Here is a 27,499-nt window from a genome sequence, read left to right on the forward strand (position 1 = left end):
GTTGGATTGGAACCAGTTGGAACACTTGGAACAGCTGCAAAGTGTGTATAAAAATATAAATGGCACCAGCATAAAAAACTGATTTGCTTAAACTTCATTATCGACTGAAATGTAAGAAAAACCAGGGAAAAATAATAACTCGAATTACTCAAGCGAGCATTATCTGATCTGGCGTATTTATTTTTATTAATGACTTATTACATGGCTTTAAATTAAGCTCCCAGACCGCACCAACGACAAAAAGTAACCTAATCGCAAACATCATCCAATTTGAAAGATTAACGATTAACATGCAAGCATGGGTTAATCTTTGTAGTTATTGGAATCTGTAATATCCAATGATTATTGTTTCCTATTTATTGCTTCACAAAAGAAGCAAATAATATATAGTGAGTCAAAATGGTCTATAAAAGAAGAGAAAAGAATTATCTAGTAAACATATAAGGTTATGAAAATGTGGAGATAATATTAATATTGACGTAGGTAAATTCACAATATTGTATAATTTATTGAAGATGAGATTAAAAATAATTCTTTTATTTTTAGTTGATACTAATAGTATGAAGTCCTACATATGGTTTATTTACATGCTGTCAGTGGTTTCAATCAATGGAACAATAGAAACTAAAGAAAACTCTAAGATTTTTGGAGATAACGTTCCCACTGATTCGACTGCCTTTCCTCAATGTCATGATGCATCTAATTTATGTTATTCTTGTGGTTGGAATATGGAAAAACTGAAGATAGATTTTTCTACTGACATTGTAAAAAATGAATACATAGTCACGTTTAAAGGCTACTATAAACCGTATGCACGAGAAAAATTTATCAGAGCTGCCTTGAGCTTTTCAGGTTTACAGAACTGGACTATATTATTCAGAAAAAATCTTGCATCTGAGTATCCTAGTGATTTTGATGTGATATCGTTAAAAGAAGCAGATAAATATGATGGTTTGGAAGCTTTAAATAATCATCCTCTTGTGAAAAGAGTAACACCTCAACGATTTGTCAAACGTACTTTAAAATTTATTAATACAACCAATGATTATGATGAAGATCAGCCAGAATACAAGAGCTTTAAGAGAAAAATTAATAATTATGTGAGAATAATGTCTACTGTTAAAACTTTCTTTTATAAATGCAGGAATAAGGAATAATAATGTAATATTTTCAGAACAACAAAATATATAGACCAACTAATAGACAGTCTTCAAGAAGATTATTAAGAGCTATACCCAGACAGATTACAAGTATCCTACAAGCAGATGCTTTATGGAGAATGGGAGTTACTGGACATGGAGTGAGAGTAGGTTAAAGAGAAATAAAAAAAATTTTCCGTAAAAGCTTATAGATTTAATTTCTTTTGTGTAGGTAGCTGTTTTTGATACAGGTTTAACAGCTGGTCATCCACATTTTAAAAGAATCAAAGAGAGATCAAATTGGACAAATGAAAAAACTTTTGAAGATGGTCTTGGCCATGGAACATTTGTAACTGGGGTAATAGCCTCATCTTCAAAAGAATGCCCAGGATTCGCGCCTGATGCAGAGCTTCACATTTTTCGAGTTTTTACAAATACTCAAGTAAAAAATATCCTTAAAAGCAGTTTGTGGTACATAAAACTTTTTTCACTGATTTAGTGTAATTTAATAGGTGTCCTACACTTCATGGTTTTTGGATGCTTTTAATTATGCTATACTCACAAAAGTTACAGTATTAAACTTGAGTATTGGTGGGCCTGATTTTATGGATCACCCTTTTGTCGATAAAGTTTGGGAACTTACAGCTAATGGTGTTATCATGGTTTCTGCTATTGGAAATGATGGTCCCTTGTATGGGTATGAAAATATTAGCAGCAGGACAAGGAGAAAGGTTTCAATTAAATAATAAACTTATTCTTTTTCTGCAGGACGTTAAATAATCCAGCAGATCAAATGGATGTGATAGGAGTTGGTGGAATAAATTGGGAAGATCAGATAGCTAAGTTTTCATCTCGTGGAATGACTACCTGGGAATTACCAGCTGGTTATGGAAGAATGAAACCTGATTTGGTAACATATGGGTCAGGTGTGAGGGGAACTGCTTTGCAAGGCGGATGTAGAACCCTTTCTGGGACTTCAGTCGCTAGTCCAGTTGTAGCAGGGGCTGTAGCACTTTTGGCAAGTGGATTTATCCAAACCAAAGAACAAAAGACGAATAAGCGAATAACGCCAGCCAGTATGAAGCAGGCATTGCTAAGTTCAGCTCATCGACTTCCTGGTGTTGGTATGTTTGAGCAAGGCGCAGGAAAACTGGACCTCTTACGAGCTTTTCATTTTCTCCGAATGTATACGCCTGTAGCGACTCTCAGTCCAAGGTACCAACGTTTTCAACGTTAAACAATGAGTGCTTTTATATCAACTTCGTACTAATTAATATAATTATATAGTTATATAGATTTAACCGAGTGCCAGTATATGTGGCCATACTGCAGTCAAGCAATCTACTATAGTAGTAAACCAGCAATAGTAAACGTGACGATAATCAATGGTTTAGGTGTTTCCGGACATATTACAGATTTACATTGGCATCCTTATATAGGAAACGGTGCTGGCGAAGGTCAAATCGACGTTTCGTTAACTCATAGTGATGTTCTCTGGCCATGGTCTGGTTGGCTTGCTGTTGCTATTACCGTCCCTGAAGCATACCGTGATTGGCAGGGCATTGCCCAAGGTTCAAATTTATTTTTTATTTTCAGAAAGCAATAAAGGATAGCTTGTATTTTTTTTTTTTTCAATAAACAGGACATATTACTCTCACCATTCAATCACTATCAAGTGACGGCGAACAGGAAATAAAAACCAGCACTATTGATTTACCGTTAAAGGCTAAAATTATTCCAACACCTCCACGGCAGTACGACAAAATCAAATATTTTGATAATACAAAATAATAAGTATTATTTTACAGTATTTTTTATTTTTTTAGCAAACGTATTTTATGGGATCAATTTCACAATTTGAGATACCCGCCAGGATATTTTCCTCGGGACGATCTAAAGGCAAAAAATGATCCTCTCGATTGGAATGGAGATCATATTCATACAAATTTTAAAACTATGTATCAGCATTTGCGTAACGCTGGTTATTATTTAGAAGTACTAGGAACGCCATTCACCTGCTTTGACGCCAACAATTATGGAACTTTATTAGTCGTTGACCCTGAGGAAGAATTTTTTCCTGAAGAGGTTTAAGAAGTTTTATTTTTTGGTTATTTAAACGCTAACGTTTATTAAATATTGTACTTTTAAACGGTAAAAATATTTTAATTAGATATCAAAGCTGAAGAAAGATGTCGAGGAAGAGGGTCTCTCTGTAATAGTATTTGCTGATTGGTACAATGTTACTGTTATGCGTAAAGTAAAGTTTTATGACGAAAATACTCGTCAGTGGTGGATACCTGATACCGGAGGAGCAAATGTTCCAGCGCTGAATGATCTCCTTTATTCCAACTGGGGTATTGCATTTAGTGATGTTGTAGGAGATGGTCAGTTTGTATTAGGGCAGCATCCTCCTGTTATTTTTTCCTCAGGGACTACTATTGCTAGGTATTAAACATGTAATAATTTAATACATTCTTGATTAACAGAATTATTTAATATTTTTATTAGATTTCCTGAAAGTGGGGTTCTAATTCATGCTGCTTTGCGAAACCAGGGCCAAGAATTATTATTAGAAAGTGAGACGAAACCATCTACTCCTATGCCAATCCTTGGTCTTCTGCAGACTGAAAATCATATGAAAGAGAGAGAGGTTGGATATGTCGATAATAATGAAGTGGAAAAAAATAATGACGCCAAAGAGATAAATGATGCTGGAAGAATCGTAGTATATGGTGATTCTAATTGCATTGATGATAGTCATCGCCAGAAACGTACGTGTTTAATAATAGCTCAATTAAAATAAATCTAAACATTTTAATTATAATTAATTTTAGCTTGTTTTTGGATGTTGGATGCAATTTTGGAGTATACGACAACAGGACGAGTACCATCCGTATTTATGGTTGAAAACATAAATAAGGAAAATTTTCGTCAAAACAATGGTAAATTGAGTGCTTTGAGCAGTAAGGCATCTGACGAGTTACCAAAAAGAATGGATGGAAACAATTTAAAAAGGCATAGTAAAGTACTGGAATATGAAAGTTCAATTGGAAACTTAATTCGACCAATTCCAAATTGTCCAGTTCCTATTATGGCTGTACCAAAACCCCTTAACGAAACTATCCCAATGTAAAAAATATTTTCATAATTTTTCGAAGTTTCATACAGTCTTTTTTCCTGGAAACTCATAAAGTAAAAATTACTTTTTCAGAAATTTATATAAGCCCCAGAAACTACTTTCTATTGGAGATACAGCAGCGATATCATTGTCAGAAGATCCAAACTCTTTGTGGTTTAAAAGGCAAGTGGCAGGTAATATACCTTTTATATCGGAAGTCAGACTACGCAATGATCAGGAAGAACTAGGAATGAAAAACGAAGAGGATGAAAAGGATCATGAAGTTAAGGACGATGAATTCGAGCAAAAGAATAAAAAAATATCAAGTGAAAGAATTAGTTGGAGTTTCATAATAGGTATTGTAATTTTAGGAGCAGTATTTGTTTATTTATTAAGTCATTGGTACTGCTTGATCTTTAAGCGTCATTCGCGAAGAAAACGAACTGTTAGTAAATTACGTCGAGTTGTACAAACGATCGCTATTCGTAGGATACCACAAATATGATGTTGCAAAAAATACCGGTTGATAAGGTAGATATTGATATACGAATTGCACAGTTCACATAATTTTTATAATAGCTTTTACACGCCGCTCCTACGATAAGAATACCAATACTCCAAATATTTTCAATATTGGGTATGTTATGAAATTTATCATTTATACTAATAAATTTTGTTAAAAAAGTATGTCTTCCTATTAATTAAGGAAATATAAGTTAAAAATATTTGTATATATATATATATTATAATATTATTATTTTATACAAAAAGAATATAGAAGAATAGCATTTATATTTACAAAAAATTATACATTATTTTACCCAAATTGTCGTTTCAGATGGCGTTTAATACAATTTCTAGAATGTTCCATGCAAAACTTTATTTTCTGTTTTTATTGTTTAGAAAAAATAATTAAAACTTTCTTCATCAAAAATAATATTTAACTATTAACTATCTGATGTTTTGTATAATATATATTGGATCACGCGCATTTTATTAATGTAGTGTAATATTTTAATTGATAAATTACGAAGCGCTTGCATTCGAACGTAAGATTACGAAAACTGTCGCTCCTTATCGTTATGGAGAAAAAGCGATATCAGTGATTCGGTGTGTATATATACAAAAATAATACGGCTTAATTAGTGATTGAAGACTGCAATCAAAATATAATAAGATAGACATTAAAGCCTTACGTTAATAATTATTAATGAAAATAGGATTCAAAGGTAATGTTAGAAATTGAAAAAGTGCCGGCTATAACGTTACATTCTAAAGGAAATTCGTGGGACGACAAGAATGTTAGAATTGTAAAATGCAAAATGAGTAGTATAGTGAATCGCGGATAGGATTGACAAAGAGCTGAGAGAGAGAGAGCCGCTGTCATACCACCAAAGCGGTGTCCAAGTGTCTGCTGCGACGCCGCCATCTAATAATTCCCGTTCCATTTACGATATCCCTCCTCCTAATGCTTTACTGCACATACATACAGTATATCCCTTCTCCTCGATCCCCCTTCCGTAAATCGCGTCTGATACTGTCTCGTTGGTAAAAGGAGAAAAGAGGGAGAGAAAGAGAGAGAGAGAGTGAATAAAAAGTTCACGCACAATGGTAATGTATATGTGCTTCTGCGTGCGTCGAGTCGCGTGCCGTTCGCGCCTCTTCACAAACTTCCAACAAGAAATCTGCAGTTCTGCGCAGCTCCCACTGAATCTCTCTTAATACTTATGCTCTTGCTATTCTTTAACTGTTCTTTAACTTTTCGATCCAGAAATTCTGTCCCTACGTTTACTTCTTCGACATTTTAGTTAACGAAACGTAAAACGCGTATTCTTTAGACAACTTAATAAAAAACAATTATTCTTTTCCATGAAATTTTACTTACTAGTATCCGGAAAAGAATCTCCGTATGTTCGAAAGTAAACGTCAAATGTATAGAAAAAACACCATAGCTGGGTTAATATGACGCCTGATCGATAATTCTACAATTTACCATCAATAGGAAAAAATGTACAATATAACCAAACTGATTATGATCCTTTGTTTTGTCAGAACCTTGGCGTTGACCACAAAATTTCCATCTCCCTCACTTTTTGACACGAGCAAATGTAAAATGCTTGAGTATCAAATTAACTAACCTTCTGTATTCCATACTTTGTTTTATCAATTTTCTTTTTATACTTAGTAGAAAATTATGGAATAGAGCAAATCAGAAACGTTTCGTTGGAATAATTGAATAAAACTAACAAATATATTTCTATCAATTACCTAACCTCGACAAATGTTACAAACATTGTTACATTTCTAACCTGCAAACAGCTCAATTTTCGAATTAGAAAGAGAAAACAATTTTTCGTCACTTCGAATGCACTGGAAAATTGTTTTAAGTTAAGAAAACACTGCATATATCACAAGTACAGAGATCGTGAAATGCGAGTTCATACAGCTACAGTTTACCAGCTGATCCGGATGACAATGGATATAGCAAAGTGAGGACGCAAAGCGATTGGTAAAATTGAGAGTTAGTTAGATATCTTTATTATGGATAAGAGAACGAAGTAGAAAGGAGAAAAGGCGAATTGCCATAAAGATGAATAAAAAGGAAAGAAATAAATATGAAAAAAGTTAAAAAGTAGTTTTCGAATCATTGAAGATAAGAACGCAACGTGATATAAAATATAAAGGTGAACCAATAGTTGTATAGTGAAAGAAAATAGAATAAGATAAAAAGTAGCTATGAAGAAGCAAGGAGAAACGTAAAGAGTATGTGTATAAAATGGTTGTAGAGAGAAAAGAAGTCTATAAAACCGGCGGCGTGAGATTAGACAGTGGCGAAAGGCTAAGGGTAAGGGGAAGGAGGATAAGGCTAGTGGGTAGTGGAGTCTGACCAATGGGAAAGCCGAAGACGGTCACGTGACTTTGGTACCCAATGAGAAGAGGGATCTCGGTCGACGGCGATAGTGGCGAGCCAGTCGGACATTTTCTGACAAGCGTAGAAAAACTCTGGTCAACAGCAGCCGCCATTTTACGTGAGCCGATACTCGTGTGGTGCGGAAGCCTCGCGATCGCTTTGGCGAATTTCTGTGGCGCGCGGTGGCCGCCCCGGAGCCGATTCGTTCGATCGTTCTGACCTCCTGGCGCCCGTGATTGCCTTGAATGTGCGGGGAAAGCGGAGTGCGTCCGCGGTGAAGGTTCGCGCGTCGCAGTGGCAAGGCGGGCAAGGCAAGGCAAGAAGAGGCGTGAAGAGGAGAGGAAGATGGTGCCAGCGGCAGCGGCCCTCGATATCGTCGCCGCGAGCTAGCGCCGTGCGCGCAGCCACTTTATACACACTAGCTATTCTCTCGCTCAGTTTCACTTGACTCGAGTAAGCAGATCGGCGCGGATCGCTCCATCGGATCATTGGGATCGTCTCTCTCTCTCTCTCTCTCTCTCTATCTCTGATACCTGACTGATTACCTACGAAAAGAGAAGAGAGAGAGAAGAGAAGTGTTTCTTAACGAGTGTTTTTTTTAAGAAGTGAACTTGGCAGGAAGCCGCGCGAGTGCCGCCTCTCTCTCTTTACACTCATACACACACACATACACTCTCGCTCTCTTGAGAGAGCAGCGTTTCCTCGGGGGAAGAAAAGTCGCTGTGCTGGGCTTCGGGGGTTCGACGTACCCCGACGATGCCCAATGGTTGACCCTCCACCGAAGCGTGCTCGAGGACGCTCCACGCGCCGCGATTCTACTTGTTATTGTTCTTGTCCTCGTCGTCGTAATCATGCAAGCCGCTATCCCTGGAGCTCCTTGATCTCTCCAGGAGTAGGTGCTGGTGTTCCAGTGGCGTAGTGCGAATCATCTCGTTTCGCCAGTTGGTGTGTCGTGCCGTGACCTGGACACGTCAACCAGGAGTCCGTGTAGTTGCTTTGAGTTAAGCCTGACACCGTGAGGATTTAGCGAAATCAGCCATGGCTGACCACCTGGTGGATGGCCCGCCGAACAAGCGGCCGAAACTCGGGGACCCTTTCCAAGGACCATCCGACTCCTCAGGTAAGCCATTCTTCCTTTCGACCATTTCCCCCTTCGTAGCCCACGCTCTCTCTCTCTCTCTCTCTCTCTCTCTCTCTCTCTTTCTCTCTCTCATTCTATCGTTTTCGTTCTCTTTTTCTTTCGCTCAGCACCTTGAACATCCACACCTAGTTTCATCCTATTTTTCCAAAATACTAACCTTACTATACCGATCACCAGGAGTTCTTCCGAATCCCTGCACGCTCCTAAATTTTCCCTCGCACCTGACAAAAGTCTGTCGTTAATGCCGCGTTGTGTCACCGTATTGACGCGCGATTATCAACCTTTGAGCAAAATTATTTTCTCGCGAATTGGACTTACGAAACGTTCTCTTCTCCCTGCTTGGTTCACTGGACCATCTTATGATACTTCATTCAAAATGACGTTTCAACAGCTATATTTCCATGCTGTTTGATTTGTCATATATCCATAATTGTTGATGTTCATAGGGATTTACATTAAGCTAATTTGACATTTTCTAAGATTCCAACAATTTTTGAGCTTTTAAGAGAAACTGCAATCTGACAATCTATCTTATCTTTGAACTAACCTAAGATATTTTTTAGGAATAAAATCATAGAAAATTCCTATTTCTCCATAATCTTACGTTTCCTTTGATTTGGCTTAATAGTTTACTTTCACCTATTTCATGGAGTTTGATAATTAGTCATTCATTTTTTTACTATACATATAAAATTTATTAATCCATAAGAATTCTTTGTTTTACTTTTTTGGTTTATCAAATTCTTTTCTTTTTCTGTGAAATTTTAATTTAGTTTTACCATGTCCTCTTTTTACGTATTACATGTTTGTCATTTACTTAATTTTCTATAGTGAACAAAAATGAATTTTTGTTGCATGAATGTAACTTATATAAATATTAGCTGTATTATTGTTTAGAATACTAATTTTGCTCAGAGGTTATGTACGTTTTTTACACTTCTATACATATACACTGTGTATTTCCTGAAAATTTGTTTTTACCTTCTTTTGCAACTACAAGCTTCACTTTGCATGCTAGTTTTATCAATGAAAGGTTAATCGAACATGGAACATGTCATACTCCTGGTAATCCTTTACTTATATTCTTTAGTTTTAGATCTTTATGATGCATGTTAGAGGCATGACTATTACAATACAATTAAGAATGTCTTGCTAGCATGTACTATGCTCTAATCAAGTCTTACTTTATATTAAAAACTATTTTATTACTATAACAATTTCTCCTGTCGATAATCATGGCATTCAACCAGAGATTAAAATTATAAAAATTATACGCAAGATGATGAATGAGACAATTATAACGAGGTTGCAGAAACAGCTTAAAAAATTGTCCTCTTTCTACACAGTGCTAAAGAGACATTTTACACATACTTTTTAATTAATGCTTTTATGTATATCTGCTCTATTTCTAATTACAAATTTATGCTATTGGTTTCTGCTACTTTGGTATTCTAATTCAACAACCGTATAGGAAATTCTTCCACAGTTTGAAATTAAAAACTATGATATATGTAGTGGGTATGGCGCCTCTAATGATGCACCATGCTTATACAAACTACGGGGGAGGTGGCAGTGGTAACATGCAACAAATGCAGGGCCCACCACAGCAACTACATCTGCAACAGCATCAGCTACAGCCACATTGGAACAACCATACCATCCAGAAAAGAAGTAAATATTGTTACAAACCAAGTGAAAAAGTTCAAAACATAAAGCCAAGCACATGTAAAATTTTGTCCATCTATCTGACCATCTTATTCACAATTGTTATAATACGGATTCAGTCAAAATTTGTATACTCTTCTGGGTCTTAAAATTTGATTGGTATATTAAATTTTAGTTTCTTAGGTTCAAGTTAAAAGGAAAAGAGAATTGAATATTTATTATTTTTATTCCATCAGTACATTTAATGACTGATAAAATAATTTCTTTGGTATAGTTTTCATATACAAAATATTATAAACAATTAATACATACATATAGACATGTGACACACATGCGCAGAGCTTCTAAGCTTTATGACAAATGACAAAATTCTTTAAAGACATACACAAACTGTATGAAGAATCATATTGAAAGGTGGGTTAATATAGGTAAAAGCTGATGGAGCTTGTGAAATATTTCAAAATTATATTTTTCATTACTTTACATCAAAAGAGCGTTGTAGACAGATGCAGTTTCAGAACTATTGCTTGTAATAGATGTTCTTTAAACTGATTATGACCTCTCCGCATGTTTCTGTACTATAAAAATTTACCATTAGTAGCTTTGCTGCTTCTGTAGTTTGGCACGATTTATTGTGAGAAAGTTGTTATTCTGCTGTAGTGTAATATCCCTTAAGTTATGCTCATGCAGTGTATGTCTCATGTCTTATTTTTTCTTAAATATTAATTTTTTGATGATCTATATGTAGTAGTACATTTTAAAAATTTTAGTTTCTTTTTGTCCATAAATCTTTATTAATTCTTTTTTACTTTTATATTTTTGACCCCTAATCAAATATTTAACATTTATGGAATAGAAAGGTTGATATAAAAGTTTTATATGAATATTTTGTCTTTATAGGAATACTATATATGAAAAAATATAAAATAGTATATTTATTCTTTAATATTAATTACATTTTATGTATAGTGTATTATACAGTATTTATGAAATTCTGTAATGAATTTGCTCTGGATAAAGGCTATGGTGACGGTGGGATTTAATCTAAACTTTATAAGATCGCTAATGGTTATTTGGTCTCTATGGTTAAATTGATAAACCTATAAAATTTTAAATATAAAATAATCAGCTTATATAGAAAAATTTATATGCCCAATTTGTATAAAAACGAATTTTAATCATAAAAGAATATCTCTTTTAGCTAAAATATAACTTAATTAATAAAAATAAACAATTTGTTCCTTAGATTACATAACCCACACAGATATGTTTGATCTTGAAAATGATCTTCCGGATGATTTACTGTCATCGGGTTCCTGGGGGTCGGTAACTGAAAGTGCTAAACCACCTGCAACAGGGCCAGGTCCTGGACAACAAAATGGAGCGCTTGAGTCAGAATTACGTCAACATGTACAACAGCAACAGTTATCTCATCATGTGCAACAGCAGGTAAAATTAGAGGAAAGAATTATTGTCCGAAAGGTATAGGTAAAAGAATTGGAAAAATTAAAATAATTCATTTTTACAGGGCAATAAAGGACTAGTGACCAATTCATTAGCAATGTCCGCTGGAACCTTGGGTAGCAAGAGTCCAAATATGCAATCCCCTCCTAATGTTTCTGTCTCCAAAGGAGTAGTTGATCCTCAAATGGTTGTTAGTCTGGGGAGTTTGCCTAGTAGTATAGCCAGCTCCTTAGCAAACAATCAAATGTCTATTGCAAATTCCATGGGAGGTCTTCAATCCTCTATGAGTATGGCTGGAAGTAACCCAATTATGTCTATGCCAGGTGGTATGAATTCTGGTCTGGTTATGACAAGCAGTGCAACAGGAAATAATAATATAGGAGGAGGAATGGCAGGTGGAAGTATGATTGTAGCAAATAGCTTCAATAAACAATCGTTAAATACTGTGAGTAATTTTGCAATTCTAGTTTTTCTTGATTAATTTTATTTGGATTGGTTATAAAAAATCTGAATAAATGTTTTTTAAGGTTACTATGATGGGCTCAAACGCACAAGGAATTCATCATCCTAGTGGTCCACACGGTGTAGCTCAAATGCAGACAGGTCCTGGTATGATGAATACCCGAGCTGTGGCAATGCAGCAACAACAACAAGCTCATATGGTTGGTCCTACGAGAGGTCAAAGTCCGCATCAGCAAGTTCATCCTGTTGGTATTGTCGGATCTGTTCCGGGTGGTCCAAGAATGCAAGCACCACCCAACATGGCTAATATGCCTAATATGAGCCAGATTGGTGCTTCCAGCCCTTATGGATATGGTACGTTTATTATATTTGATTAAAAACACATTACTATTTCTTCTTTAAAAACTTGAAAAACAAATAAAAAATACTCTGTTAGGATCTGCAGGGAATGGACCAAGCCAAGGTGTTGCAGTTTGTAGCAATAACCCTGTTGGCGTAGTAGCGCCACAGGCAAGAGGCGTAGGAACAAATATGACGGCAGCTATGCAAGCCGGTAGATTTTGTGGACCCGGTGGTGCTATTGGTACTACAAATGTAGCTGGAGGTCAAGAAGGTGGTATGGCTCAACAGGCTCAGCCACCTGCTCCAAGTCCTGCTCAACCGCAATCTGGTGCACCCAGTGGAGGACAACCGGGACCACAGCAAGCCACACAAGGTCAAATGACAGCCACTGGTGCTCCAACAGGTTGGTATCTTAAAAAAAAAAATAATTTATATATTCACAGTACTGTCAAAATTAAATTGCTTCCGATTTTCAGGTGGTACTACATCTACCGCAGATCCGGAAAAGAGAAAATTAATCCAACAGCAATTAGTTCTTCTTCTACATGCCCATAGATGTCAAACGCGAGAAAGTCAAACAGCAAACGGCGAAATGTGCACTCGACCACATTGCAGAACGATGAAAAACGTACTGATTCATATGACCACTTGCCAATCTGGCAGGAATTGTACAGTACTACATTGCAGCTCGTCAAGACAAATTATTAGTCACTGGAAGCATTGTAACAAAAGTGATTGTCCTGTTTGTCTGCCCCTCAAGCAAGCAGATAGGACTAGAACGGCCAACTCTCTTGGAGCATCTACGATACAGCCAAATAGTCAACCTAACCCGAGCCCATCGGAAGTGCGAAGAGCTTACGATGGTTTAGGCATACAATGCCCTACCACTACGCCTGGTTTACTCCCCGGACAAGGCGTTGGCCGAGGCGTTAGATTGCCAACACCGGGTGTGCAAGGACCACCAGGTGCAATGGGCAATGTAAGATTAACCCAACCGCAAGCACAAGGTAATTCGAGTTTCTCTTTTTGTTATATATTTTGTGTATATTTTTTTAAGTAAGTAATATTATTTTATATCCAACAGCAGCATCAGGGCAGCCGGTTGTTGGTACTGGTCAACAAGTGGTAGCGCCAAACGTATCACTTCCATTAAATTCTGACCCAAGCACATTCGGCACGGCGAGCACACAACCTACACCGGCAACGGGACCTACAGCTGCAGCGGCTGCGGCTGCTGCGGCGAACGTACAGCAATTGTTTGGATTAAATGATTCAGGGCAACCAGGTGTACTAGCGGAAAATAGATTATCCAATCTACAACTTCCAGCTGGTCTTCAGCCTGGACAAGTGACGGCAAGCCCGGTTCAAGGAACGAAAGAATGGCACCAGTCGGTTACTCCCGATCTTAGGAATCACCTGGTTCATAAATTGGTACAAGCGATATTTCCAACACCAAATCCAGAAACTATGCTTGATAGGCGATTGTTCAATCTGGTATCTTACGCGAGGAAAGTTGAAGGGGACATGTACGAAATGGCGAATTCACGATCGGAATATTATCACCTATTAGCCGAGAAAATTTATAAAATACAAAAAGAATTGGAAGAGAAAAGACAAAAGCGGAAAGAACAACAACTGCAAGCTCAGCAACAGCAGCAACCTCAGCCTTCTGGCGCAGCTGGTCCTAGTTCAAGGCCTTGTGCTCCACCAGTGGTCGGTGCTGTCCCACCACCAAGATCAGCAGGAACTGTTCCTTCTAATTTAAGAAGTCACTCGCCGAGTATGGGACAACTTGGAACACTGCCTGGAATGGGCATTCAACATAACAGAATGCAATTCCCTCAACAGCAAGCACAACAAGCAGCCCAGCAACAGCAGCAGCAACAACAACAGCAGCAAGGGATTCTGGTCGGACCACCAGGACCAAGTCCCAATGGCCAAGCAACGTCCAATCCTAATATGGCACCCAACCCTGGCTTAAGTCCATTTGGCCAATCACAATTATCCCAAGCTAACCTTACGACAACTACCGCATCCGTCACAACTAGTCAATTCCCAACTTCAAACGGTACCGCTGTTCTACCAAACAGCTCTCCTGTACAAAACCAACATCAGTTTTCTGATATTATGAAGGTTCGATTAGCACAAGCTCAGGCGCAAGCTGCTCAACATCAGCAACAACAACAACAATCTCAGCAACAGGCGCCCGGTGGACAGCAGCCAGCAAGTACTGCGAATCCTAGTACTGTAGCTTCTACTATGCCTCAGGCCCCATCGCCATTTAGTGGGCTCCAACAACAGCAGCAGCCACAGCAGTCGAGTAATCAACAGCAAAACCAACAATTCCCTAACAGTCGGCCTTTATCAGCCTCATCGACTCCTAACGACAATGGAATCGCTACGTCAACGCCGCAAACGATACCTCCTTCAACGTCAAGCGGACTCAGTCCTGTACCGCCCACTACAGCAAATGGACCTCAGTCCACGACTTCCACGCCGAATACTCCACTAGTTCCTTCATTGATGACCCCGAATCAAGCCGCATCTTCCTCCAATCAAACACCACCGCATCCTGGTACGACGCCGTCGCCCGCCGGACATGGGAAAGGAATGACTCAACAGGAAAGAGCAGCCCTGAACGCACCTAGAAGCTCATCGTCGATGTCCTCTCAGATGGCTGCCATCACGGCTGCTCTTGATCGTGATAATTCTCCTAGTCCCCCTATGAATAACAATAAAGGAAAGCTAGATACTGTTAAGGACGAGGTAATAAGGATGGAAATCAAGGAGGAGGACGGAGAAAATCATAGAATGGATGGTGGTAAGAACATAAACAACGATGGCACTATGAAAACTGAAATCAAGACTGAACCTATGGAGGAAGGCTCTGGCGAAGGGATGGTCAGGGATGAACCATCTATCAAGGAAGAGCCAGCAACGCCAATGTCAAATCAGGACACATCAGCCACCGATATCAAACCTTTGGTTCCTGAACCCCTTACCCCTGGTGGATCTATGAAGAAACGAGTCTGCCTGTTTAAACCCGATGAGCTGCGAAAAGCTCTCATGCCAACGTTAGAGAAGCTTTATCGTTTGGATCCAGAATCGATTCCCTTCAGACAGCCGGTAGATCCTGAAGCTCTAGGGATTCCGGATTATTTTAAAATCATTAAAAAACCGATGGACTTATCAACGATAAGAAGAAAATTGGATACGAGCCAGTATAGCGATCCCTGGGAATATATTGATGATCTTTGGGTCATGTTTGACAATGCTTGGCTTTATAATAAAAAACATTCCAAAGTATATAGGAGCTGTACTAAGGTAATTCACATGTTTTATTTTATTAAAATGTATTATTATTTAACAAAAAGAATATGGTTTAAATGTTTAAAACATTTTGTAGCTTTCGGAAGTATTTGAACAAGAGATAGATCCTGTGATGCAAGCTTTGGGATACTGTTGTGGAAGAAAATATACGTTTAACCCTCAAGTACTGTGTTGTTATGGAACACAGCTCTGCACAATTCCAAGGGATGCCAAATATTATTCTTATCAAAACAGGTATGTATCGTTTATAAGGCAATATAATGATTAACTAGTGTAAAGATTTCACGATAAAGGGCATGCGAAAACATGTTAAAAATTTTTGTTCACATGGCACTTTTCACCATGAACGTGCTTTCTTTCGTTTTAATGTATTTCATTAAATCGATAGATTAACGCTAAATAACGCCCAATCGAATCTTTTAGAAAGACTCTAGTTATTTAGATAAGTGTAAGAACGATCTGATTCACATTGCACTTTCGGTAAATTCTGCATATACTTCAGGGGTCGTAATAATTTTTTTTCTCGCAAAAAAATCTTAACTCAATTGCTTTGATGCTTCGGTAAAGAATTATAGTTGTTCTAACCATGTTTCATCACACTAGCATTGGGTTCTGGGTTGTGCCGATTGAAAATCGATGTTATTGCTCTTGAGTATATGCAATTATCGTAGATTATGTTTATGATATCCCGTGTCTAACAATGGCACTATTCTCTTCTTTGTATGTTACCTTCATGGGTTGCGCACGCGCACACAAATCCTTGTTTGCTGCTTGCTTCTTGTGTTGCCCGCGACCCTTGCTTCTTCCCAACTCTACCGACACTGAAAATTGATCCCTGGATTATTGGACAATCGAAATTGGAACTCGCTGATTAAAAATGATCGTGTTATTAAATGCCCGAATGAAAAATATCCAATTGACGAAACCATTTTTGGAATGAAACAAAATCATCGATCAAAAAACTATTAATTGGCAAAATAATTTACTGCATGTATAAATTGTGATGATAAAAAAAATAATTACTATCAAAATTGGAATTCTCGAAATTTGGACTGATCTGTTGGGACGTGAAAAATTCGCCTTTATACGTGTATGACGCACGCATGATCTTGACGAATTGAAAATTGGATCTGCTTACTATTGGAACAATAGTATAAAGGCATATGGTCTTGTTTCCGACAGATACACCTTCTGTCAGAAATGTTTCAAGGACATTCCTGGTGACACAGTGACGTTAGGAGACGACCCTTCGCAACCCCAAACGTAAGTTTTTATTAAAAATACTTATTTTATTATTATTGCATTTTCTCATTATTATACAAAAATTATGTTTTTAATTCATTTCTATACAGGACGATCAAAAAGGAACAGTTTCAAGAGATGAAGAATGATCATTTGGAGTTGGAGCCTTTCGTTGTGTGTACCGATTGTAAGAGGAAGGTTCATCAAATTTGCGTACTACATTTGGAAGCTGTTTGGCCAACAGGGTAATTAAAGCAATTTTCTTATATAAAAAAAACAAAATAATATATGCAGAATATCAATACTAACAATGATACATTTTTTATTTTAAAGATTTACTTGTGATAACTGCCTGAAGAAGAAGGGACAAAAGCGAAAAGAAAATAAATTTAATGCCAAACGATTGCCAGTGACCAAATTAGGAACGTACATTGAGACTCGTGTGAATAATTTCTTAAAGAAGAAGGAAGCCGGGGCAGGCGAAGTGGCCATTAGGGTAGTTGCTTCCAGTGATAAAGTGGTAGAGGTGAAACCAGGAATGAGGAGTAGATTCGTGGACTCTGGCGAAATGCCTGGTGAATTTCCGTATCGGGCGAAAGCGCTATTTGCATTTGAGGAAGTTGATGGTACGGATGTTTGTTTTTTCGGTATGCACGTGCAAGAATACGGTAGTGAATGCGCAGCACCCAATACGAGGCGAGTGTATATCGCGTACTTGGACTCCGTACATTTCTTTCGGCCTAGACAATTTCGAACAGCTGTTTATCATGAGATTCTACTTGGGTATTTGGACTATGCGAAACAACTTGGGTAAGATTATTCACATACTCACTTTATTATATAATTATCATTATTATAATATGTTTCTGTAATCGCATGTTTAATATCCTTTAAAACCGAAATTATAGATATACAATGGCTCATATATGGGCTTGCCCGCCTTCTGAAGGAGATGATTATATTTTCCACTGCCACCCACAACAACAAAAAATCCCAAAACCCAAAAGATTGCAAGATTGGTACAAGAAAATGCTAGATAAAGGAATGGTAGAACGAATCGTTCTCGATTACAAGGTTAGCATCGTTAAAGATTCTATTTTAGTCTCTTGTGTTCCTTAGGAATGTAAAATTCTTCCCAAGAGTCAGTAGAGACTTAAAATAAAAAGCCTGAAAGATTTACGACTTCTAATAATTATTTTATTTGAGGTTATTTACTACTAGGCAATAAACAAATCTAAGGAAGTTGAGAAACTAGGTTAAAAAAAAACAATTTTTGTTTAGGATATTTTGAAACAAGCCATGGAAGATAAATTATCATCAGCCGCTGATTTGCCATACTTTGAGGGTGATTTTTGGCCTAATGTATTAGAAGGAAGCATAAAAGAGCTTGACGAGGAAGAAGAGGAGAAAAGAAAACAAGCCGAAGCTGCCGAGGCTGCAGCAGCCAATGCTGTACGTAATTTTTCTTTAGTAGTGTTTCTTTTGTAGTTTATCTTTTTAATTACAAATTTTTTTAATTAAATGAGAGAATACGACGAAATAATTTATTTCCAGATTTTTTCATTATCGGAGGATTACGAAACTGGTCCAGATGGTAAAAAGAAAGGCCAAAAGAAAGCGAAAAAGTCCAACAAATCAAAGGCTAATCAGCGAAAAAATAGTAAAAAGTCCAATACATCTCAAACTGGAAATGATCTGTCCGCTAAAATTTTCATTACCATGGAAAAGCATAAAGAAGTTTTCTTCGTTATTAGGCTTCACAGCGCTCAAAGTGCAGCTAGCTTGGCGGTAAATGTTTTTTGCGTTTTTTAATTAAACTTAATAAGTATAATAAACAATGTGCTAATTTTAAATAAACCGTTGCAGCCGATACAAGATCCGGATCCAGCTATAAATTGCGAACTCATGGATGGGCGTGATGCTTTCTTGACAATGGCAAGAGAAAAGCATTACGAGTTTTCATCGTTGAGGAGAGCAAAGTTTAGCTCTATGTCTATGCTGTACGAATTGCACAATCAAGGGCACGACAAATTTGTATACACGTGTAATAATTGCAAGAGTCAAGTTGAAACTAGATATCATTGCACAGTGTGTGATGTAAGCATATTTAATATTTCTCTCTATTCTTATTCTTTATGTGAGAAACATGCTGTATTAAACATAATTTTTGTTGCAGGACTTTGATCTTTGTATCAGTTGTAAGGAGAAGGACGGCCATGAACATGCCATGGAGAGACTTGGTCTAGATTTGGATGATGGGTCATCGCCGGCCGATGCCAAACAAGCAAATCCACAGGTAAAAACTAAAATAATTTTTTTCTTGTATAAAAAAAGGAAATATCATCGTATTTCCTTGCATTTTACCTGTTTTCTTATGTATAAATATATCATTTTAATAGGAGGCAAGAAAATTATCGATACAAAGGTGCATTCAGTCGTTGGTCCACGCATGTCAATGCAGAGATGCAAATTGTCGATTGCCAAGCTGTCAGAAGATGAAACGAGTGGTGCAGCACACGAAAGTTTGCAAAAGAAAAACGAATGGTGTCTGTCCTATTTGTAAACAACTTATTGCATTGTGCTTCTATCATGCGAAACACTGCCAAGAAACCAAGTGTCTTGTGCCATTCTGTTCCAATATTAAGCACAAATATAAGCAGCAGCAGCTTCAGCAACGACTACAACAAGCGCAACTGCTTAGGTAAATAAAGAAGGCATAACAAAGTTTACGGAAACATGAATAAATGCTTCTTCGTTGTTATTATTTTATTATTTTCATTAGATACTATTATAATATTTTACCTTTTTTATATGCATCTCATTGTTTTTTCTAATGTTTTAATAAATTAGGAGAAGGATGGCTGTGATGAATACTAGACCAACGGGTCCGGTTGGAGCAATGCAGGCCGGTCAACAAACATCTAATACTGCTATAACAGCCGGAGTAGCCATGAAACCTGGGGTTAGTCCAACAAATCTGCCATCGACCCATCAACCTGGAATTGGCTTAAAACCTGGTACTCAAACGCCATCGCCTCATGTACTACAAGTTGTAAAACAAGTGCAAGAAGAGGCTGCTAGACAACAAGCGCCACACGTTGGATATGGTAAAGTAGCTCCTGGTGGAGCTGTAGGAGTTGGAGTTGGTGTGGGTGGCCAAGCGGGAGGAGTAATGCCACCTCCGCCAATGCAAAGGCCTATGCCTGTTCAAATGTCTAATCCAGCTGGAACACATCTTATACCCATGGACCAATGGACGGCCAGGTAAATATCGTGGTTTTAAAAGAAATTTACTAGTATGCTTCTCTTTTTATTTTGCGATATTCTTTATTCATTAATATGGTCGAAGCAGTAGGTACCAGCCAAATGCAGTAATGCAACAAGGTGCCGGTATAAGGCAACAAACTCCGCAACAGCTGATGCAGCAACAACAGCAGCAGCAACATCAAGCTCAGCCTGGAATGGGAATGAGTGGGCAAATGCCAAGACAACCAGGTGTTATAGGTGCTCAAGTAGGCGGTCAGGTTGGTCCTCAAGTTCAGAGTAACATGCAAAAACAATTGAGCCAACTGATGCAAACATTGACGGGCCCCCATACGCCAGAACAACAAAGCCAATTACTCCAAATACTCAAGAGAAATCCACCATTGATGGCCGCTTTTATTAAACAACGGGTGAGCTATCCGACTCTTAATTATTCATTTTACCTACTCTTATCTCAGCACTGATTTAATCTGTAAAGGACCGGAAAGCCAATATATTGGCTCAACTTTTAATCGGTCTTTCTATGCAATGAATCCATAGTATTAAGTATTTTTTCAACCCATTTTCAAGGGCCATATGTCACCTTAAATCTCGGCCTTATAAAGGTTAAGGGGTATGAACAGTGTAAAATTTTCGAAAAATTATTTTTTTTTTCATAAATTATTAATTTATACAATAAGGAATATATATCTCAAGTTTCGCGAAAATTTGAACATGAGCGAACACAAACAATCCTTCCGTATACAAGTAAGAGTACGTTGTATACGTACATGAAATTCAAACTTTAAACGCCGTTTACTCGAAATAACTTTTTTTCACCGCGTTGACAGCAAAACGAGAAAAGTACTTGTCTTAGCTACTTAATTCCAAATAGATTTTATAGAGAAATTGTCCCTTTTCAGTTGGACGTAGCTGTTATTGTTTATCCGTTTTATTTTTTTAATATAAACAATTTTCTATTGAAAAATCGTGAAAATTGTGATTTTTATTTTCAAATATTTGCTATTTTTTCTAAACAATATTTTGAAATTCTTCCACGTCCAACTACAGCTGATAATATATACTTTAAGAAATTTTTTCGTTTTTTGACCTTAGTAAATCCATTTTCATGAATTGCAGTCAACGCCACTGACGCAAAATTAAGGATGTTTCATTTTCAACAAACCTTTGCACAAAAAAAAATAAAAATCTATACTGGCAACTGTACTAAAGATGTGTACAAAGTTTTAGATGAATTAATCAAACCGATTTCTTTTTATAAAATATACAAAAAACATCGAAAATTTAAACTTTTACACTGTTCATACCCCTTAACAAACTTACAATCTTTTTCATAAAAAGGCGCTAAATCTTCAGCAACAAGCGGGTCAACATGGTGGGGGTGTGAGTGGCCCCTTAGGTCCTAATCAGCCACAGCAGCAACCTGGTTTGCAGCATATGACGCAGCAGCAGCAGCAACAACAACAACAGCAGCAGCAGCAACATCAGCAGCAGCAAAACAGGATGCAAATACAGGCGATGTTAAATCAACAACAACAGCAGCAGCCTGTTCAGCAGCAGCAATCGCAGTGGTACAAACAGCAATTGTTGGTTATGCAAAGGCAACAGCAGCAGGCTCAACAGCAACAATTGCAGCAGCAAGCTCAGCAGCAGCAACAACAACAGCAGCAACAGCAGCAGCAACCTTTTACTCAACCACCTGCGCCACCTTACAATCAGCAACGTCCTATCAGGCCGCCCCTCCTTGGTAAGTCAGAAAGAAGTTACTTTTAATTAATAAAGTGTATTCATAATTGTGGGAGGTGATAGGCGCATTGTTTAATTATTGGTGCTGTATCGAACGTTCAGGTTATAGCGGGGTAGGATTTAACGAGCAAGGCTATGGACAGTCAGGCATGAAACCCACACCACCACCTGTACCGTCACCACAGGGCGTTATGGGACCGCCGGGGATGCAGATGATGCAGTCGGTTCGATCACCGCCTCCTATCCGATCCCCGCAACCGAATCCTTCGCCACGACCCGTTCCTTCGCCACGTAATCAACCAGTTCCTTCTCCCAGATCGGGTCCCGTTCCGTCTCCTCATCACCATCCTCCTCACGGGACACCGACTCATTCACCCGCGCACGAATTGGCCGGTCCCAGCGAGATGATGCTATCACAACTTAGCGGAGCCGGCAGCGCACCGTCCGGACATCCCACGACCATGCCGCATCATCCGTCGCCGGCACCGCCACCGACAACCGGAGCAGATTCTAGTGAAGTTACGCCGATGACGCCGCAAGACCAACTCTCCAAATTCGTCGAAGGCTTGTAGTGACTGTTAGTGACTTTGATGAATAATATTGTAAGTGACTTTGCGACGAGCCCCGGGCAAACGCGAATGGACCCGGTCGCCGCGCGAGGTCTGCGGCTTACGGAGAGGAGAGCGCTCCGTTCTCTCGTTCCTAGCGCACCAACACCGCTCCACTCTCTCGGAAAATTCCTGAAAAGGCCTCATACGAGCTTACTCAAGCTTCTCCCAAGCTCTCACTTTCCTCCAGTGTTGTTTCTACATAGTGTTGCTGGCTGAGCGAATCTGGCTGTTTTTCTTATCGTCGCTCTCCACTACCATGAAAAGGAACATTAAACAAGAGAGAGAGAGAGAGAGAGAGAGAGAGAGAGAGACTAACTGTAAGTTTTACCCAAACCTTTCCTTGACGCCCACATCCCTTAACTCCTTCCCTCCTTTCCAGCCCTTTTGACACTCTTATCTCCTCCTCGCTGCTCGCGCAGGCTGAGAGTGAAATCGTACAAATGTGTTGTGTATACTTAACGTTAATTGATAACTAATAGTTCAAATACTACTAGCGTAGTGATGATTATAATGCAGTTATTATGTACCACTATTATTATTACCGTGACAAAGAAGATGCAAAGATATAGGAGAGAACTATGTAAGAATATGAAAAGAAAGGATAGAAAGTTAGTAAAGAAAGTGAGAGGAGATGATATAGAAATATACCAAGAACCTTATATATATATATGTATACAAATATATATATATATATAAGTAAGGAACGTAGAGACAGGAGAAAACTAGGAGAAGTTAAGTAACGTTAACTTAAGGTCATTTGTTATTAAGAATTACGGCTTGGAGGGCCGTGTGTGCATAACGCCATTAAACTTTATGCATAAAAAGAATTTTGCTCTGTTGATGCATGGTATATTAAACCGTCAAGAGCATAGTGGATCCTTGACAAGGCGAGGCAGAGACTATCACTGATATCGCTACCAAAAATTTTCAACTACACAACCAGACAGGCTGCTATTTGCGGGAGGATTTATAAATCGTGTTAATTTTAAAGGAAGTAATGATTTTTGTTTCGAGGGTTCTCCACCACGTGTACAGTCAAATAAAAAATTGTAGCTATGAAGCGTAGTAATGTGGGCCCTCAATTACAAAAATCGCTTTGTACATACTATACTATTATTACGATAATAATAATTATTATTAATTTACCTGCCTACTATGAATTTATTGATTATTATTAATATTATTATTATTGCTATAAAGAGTATAAGATAGCTATATTGTAATATTTGGAGAGTAAGAGATTGAGATTGAGTGAGAGAATGAGAGATAGAGCGAATGAATGATTAACAGAAAGGAAGAGAGATATAGAAAAAGAGATATCCTTTATCAAATGCAAAACATTTTAACTCATACACGTCTGCGCGCGACGCCATGTTTCAAACAGTTGCCCACACAATTACATACACACACAAACAAATATGCACGCGTCTAATGAATTGAACAAATAGGGACACGAAAGATAACTTACATGCGAGTACAATGATGCTTTTCGAATTCGCTTTTGAGTCTTGGAAACGTAATTTTTAGTTGATGAAAAGGTTCGTGGCCAAAAAAACGTAGATTGTACTTATGTTTTTTTTTTCGAAGTATTTAAAAGATTTTTTAATGATATGTTTTACCAGGCAGTATATACAGCGATATACATTCCTTTCAGATGAATTTTTCTTGGTCAGGAATGTGTGTAAAAGAGAGATCGAGGTAGAGTGACTAAGAGTAAGAATAGCAGTAATATCAATAACTGCATACAAACCAGATTTCAAAATCGAATTTATTGCATCAGTACAGCTGGAGGAAAAAGTCTCTGAAATGCAGAACAAAAGATGATGGGTTCAATGGGGAACGCAAGTGAGAAAGCAGGAAAAGGCAATCGAGAGTAGATTGAAGGGAGCGATTTAGCTAGTGAAGGAGGAATAATCATAATGATAAAACCCAAAAGTATTTGGCTTAGTATGGCTGTGTCTAGGACAGTGTTGTAAATCTGAAAGTGGTGTACCTTCTTGCGGTAGAAAAATCTTATAAATGGCAAACATTCGAACGCTACGCGTGCCAGTGCTTGGATAATGTTTAGAATAATCGATACCAGTTAAGAAAACGTTGACGACTTCAAAATTCAATTTTAAAGCTAAAGAACTTGCATTAATAAACTTCTTTTACTTTAAAATTAGTGTACAGCGTAAATAAATACACGAAATTGCACGTTTTCTTAAAGTTCTATTTTCTAGCTTTGATACGCGAAGCATTCGTGACGGATTACTATTGTAATGAGAGATGCGAATGATGCAACGCTTTATATATATATATATTTATATATATAAATATATATAAATATATATTATACGACTTGTTTTCTTTTTTATATTATCGAGAACACCGATGTAGACCGCCGCGGTTCTATACGACGAATGAGAGATAACATTATGAGTTAATTATTCGTTAATTAGAAGATATTACAAACAAAGCTATTAAAAGTATAATAATTATTATTACAATATTATTATTATTATTAAATGTAGATTATTACTTTTTATTTTGACTTTTCGTAAATAGTGACTTACTTACCCGATTAAGTATCGCGAGATGAAAGTGTAACATTTATCAACGTAAGGAAAAAGGAAGCAAAAATTAGGATCTAAGTCGTGAAAGACCACGAGAGGAGAGGAAATTCGTAGAAAATTTGAGAGAAGCGACAAAAAAAATCTCTCTTCCCCTTCTCCTAATACCAATTAATGGTCACCATATAAATATTGTACAGAAAAAAGTGCGTTCCTTCTATTTATTTTTCATGCTGAAAATCAAGGAACATCAGAATACCGAGACGTGTAGTGTTTTTCGTTTCGTTTACTGATGGATCGTAGAGTGAAATATGTATATATATATATATATATATATATATATGTATATGTATATGTGTAGCTATATATACATATATGTATATAAAAAAATGAGAGAGAGAGAGAAAGAGAGAGAGAGAGTATCCTTAGCTACTTATGTTTTATGTACATCAGAATCCAAACTCAGTGAATTGATTGGCCATGCCTCGGTTGGTCTTCTCAGTTGCTTTTTTATTCCACTATTTTTTTAAACAATTTAATATATAGATGCCCTTTCATCAAAACTCTAAATAGACTAAGGATCTGGTCTCTCTATCTCTTCCAACCCCTCTCTCCTCCTAATCGCCTCAATATTATTATCGCCGGGTCACTTTTGTTCTTTACGAGAAGCAACTATGACTGCCAACCTTTGCAAGAGCTACGTTTAGATTTACAACATTCTCGTATCCTACATAAGGCGAGCACTTTTTACGATTTATAGATACCTAGATAAGGGCGAATTATGTATATCAATGTTTTTCAAGTTTCAACCACTTACGGTTAACATTATTATTAAAAAGAAATTTGCAATAATTCGAGTTTATTTTTCTTCTCGAGCATTACACGTAAATGTAGTATATATATAGAAGTATTTGTCATCACACGCGAAAGGCCATACTTTTCCATATATATTTTATCACTTTCAGATTCCTAATGTTTGTACAGTTTGCGATAATCAGAGGCCGTGGCTCAGATTGTTGAGACATCTCCGTTATGGAGCGAGAAATTACAGATTTTCTACCTAATGTTGTAGTAGCTTTTAAACGTAGATCATTTTTCTGTCGTACCAATTTTAACGGCTCGAATATTCCTCGCGTGTAAACTCGTCGTTCTAGATGAATCTCGATACTTTTTTTAGCTGGTTCCGCTGCATCATCACCACAATTGTTTCCGAGGAACATTCGAGAGTCATATACGAAAAGCATCAGGGAGATAATGGGGGGCGAATCATTCTTAGATGACTCTCGAGATTCGTCCTCGCCGCCAACAGCCAGCGAGAGACGCAGCGTCAAACTTTAATGGCAATTTTTGAAAACCCATCCTGCCTGGATGCATCGACGCTGGCCTGTTTCTGGTAGAGGCGAATCCGGGACGATCCGTCCAGGACTCTAAATCGACCATCAAAACACTCACAATGCTCGCCTTTCTGTTTCATTTTTTACAGCTCCAATTTCCATGGCGACAAATGGAAAACTAGGAGCTTACTTCAAGACACACTGCCCCCTCAATGTACCAAGGAAAAGCCTCGCCTGACGATCGCTAGCTGATTCGACAGATCGCAATGCCCAAGACAGATACTCTGTTGGGACTAAAATCTGCTTTCGGATACTGATCGATCGACGCCTCGTTGTCTTTTCTTTTTCGCTTTCTTTCGTGTACTTCCTACCGTCAGAACCACTTTTAGCCGTTAAGTACTATTCTTTAATTGCAGTGTTATGTAATAACGTGAAGCGCGTCGTAAGAGTTATATATAAATATATGTGTGTATATATTTATACATACCTAACATAAAACATGCGAATTGACGAAATAAAGTTTACGTATCATCATTTGAATTCTGGACGTTGTAACGTTTCGGACACCTTTCACGACACTGTAATGTGTTAGGGAATGAACCAATCGCAGCGAGACCTCGGTTCCTTACTGGAAATTGTGGATCAAACTTGATTTCGATTCTAGATGCTGTTTTTATTTTATTTAATAATTTTGTACAAATTCATTACGATTTAACTATTTATTTTACTCACCTGCATTTTTATTCTCGGCGCATTTGGGGAATGAGAATCATTTTACCTCTACGATTTTCCATCAGTTCAGAATTTCATTGTCTTATGTATTTTTGTCGTTTTCTTATCTCCGTCAGTTTCATGATACGCTGGCATACAATATAAATTGAACAGATAACAAATATAGTGGGAAGTGTTTTCAAAGTCCCCATAGATCTCTAAATAAAGGAAACAAGCCTGCAACTTTTTCTACGGTTGCACTTCACGAAGCGCTCAATGTACAGATATGTAAAGTAGATTAGACATTGTACAATGGATTATTATACAAGAAAAAAACATTTTTTTAAACGTGAGCCAGTGTGCTTACATGAACATACGCGCGAACGACAGGAAAAGATTTTCAAGTACAACGAATGGAATTATAAATCGTCCAGTTCTGGTTTAAAACTTTAAGGGACACTGTAGTT

General features: G+C 37.6%; 2 protein-coding genes across 8 annotated transcripts; both read left to right on the top strand.

Annotated features, from left to right (window-relative positions):
- Window positions 1–75: 75 nt before the first annotated feature.
- On the top strand, window positions 76–5,032 carry S1P (membrane-bound transcription factor site-1 protease). 3 transcript variants are annotated; one of them, XM_066726685.1, is made up of 13 exons: window positions 76–483; window positions 547–1,100; window positions 1,175–1,306; window positions 1,372–1,581; window positions 1,652–1,836; window positions 1,908–2,354; window positions 2,427–2,710; window positions 2,782–2,893; window positions 2,966–3,224; window positions 3,310–3,584; window positions 3,648–3,910; window positions 3,974–4,268; window positions 4,351–5,032. In XM_066726685.1, the coding sequence occupies exons 2-13, from the start codon at window positions 561–563 to the stop codon at window positions 4,760–4,762; spliced, it is 3,414 nt and encodes a 1,137-aa protein (XP_066582782.1). In that variant the 5' UTR covers window positions 76–483; window positions 547–560; the 3' UTR covers window positions 4,763–5,032. The 3 variants fall into 3 exon arrangements, with proteins under 3 accessions (XP_066582782.1, XP_066582781.1, XP_066582783.1); XM_066726684.1 differs by having other exon boundaries at window positions 77–479; XM_066726686.1 differs by lacking the exon at window positions 76–483 and having other exon boundaries at window positions 689–764; window positions 853–1,100.
- A 2,226-nt stretch (window positions 5,033–7,258) lies between these two features.
- On the top strand, window positions 7,259–23,580 carry nej (nejire). 5 transcript variants are annotated; one of them, XM_066727985.1, is made up of 22 exons: window positions 7,259–8,288; window positions 9,825–9,980; window positions 11,221–11,423; window positions 11,503–11,883; window positions 11,966–12,254; window positions 12,337–12,645; window positions 12,719–13,249; window positions 13,327–15,566; window positions 15,649–15,806; window positions 16,725–16,835; window positions 16,925–17,059; window positions 17,148–17,624; window positions 17,723–17,888; window positions 18,096–18,266; window positions 18,369–18,602; window positions 18,681–18,911; window positions 18,991–19,110; window positions 19,214–19,515; window positions 19,665–20,078; window positions 20,167–20,488; window positions 21,420–21,825; window positions 21,927–23,580. In XM_066727985.1, exons 1-22 carry the CDS (start codon window positions 8,207–8,209, stop codon window positions 22,394–22,396), a joined length of 7,908 nt encoding a protein of 2,635 aa, XP_066584082.1. In that variant the 5' UTR covers window positions 7,259–8,206; the 3' UTR covers window positions 22,397–23,580. The 5 variants fall into 5 exon arrangements, with proteins under 5 accessions (XP_066584082.1, XP_066584084.1, XP_066584085.1 ...); XM_066727987.1 differs by having other exon boundaries at window positions 21,435–21,825; XM_066727988.1 differs by having other exon boundaries at window positions 16,755–16,835.
- Window positions 23,581–27,499: the final 3,919 nt, after the last annotated feature.

The sequence above is a fragment of the Prorops nasuta genome, unplaced genomic scaffold, assembly GCF_024137725.1.
Source record: "Prorops nasuta isolate Cenicafe-Biocafe unplaced genomic scaffold, Cenicafe_Pnas_1.2 PNAS00005, whole genome shotgun sequence".
NCBI classification, from domain to species: domain Eukaryota; kingdom Metazoa; phylum Arthropoda; class Insecta; order Hymenoptera; family Bethylidae; genus Prorops; species Prorops nasuta.

Coding starts and splice junctions, on each gene's coding strand:
- S1P (XM_066726685.1), top strand. CDS start 561: ATGAAGTCCTACATATGGTTTATTTACATGCTGTCAGTGGTTTCAATC. Junction 1,837..1,907: donor AATGATGGTCCCTTGTATGG/GTATGAAAATAT, acceptor CTTTTTCTGCAG/GACGTTAAATAATCCAGCAG. Junction 2,355..2,426: donor GTAGCGACTCTCAGTCCAAG/GTACCAACGTTT, acceptor ATAATTATATAG/TTATATAGATTTAACCGAGT.
- nej (XM_066727985.1), top strand. CDS start 8,207: ATGGCTGACCACCTGGTGGATGGCCCGCCGAACAAGCGGCCGAAACTC. Junction 15,807..16,724: donor TATTATTCTTATCAAAACAG/GTATGTATCGTT, acceptor TTGGAACAATAG/TATAAAGGCATATGGTCTTG. Junction 17,889..18,095: donor GAATCGTTCTCGATTACAAG/GTTAGCATCGTT, acceptor ATTTTTGTTTAG/GATATTTTGAAACAAGCCAT.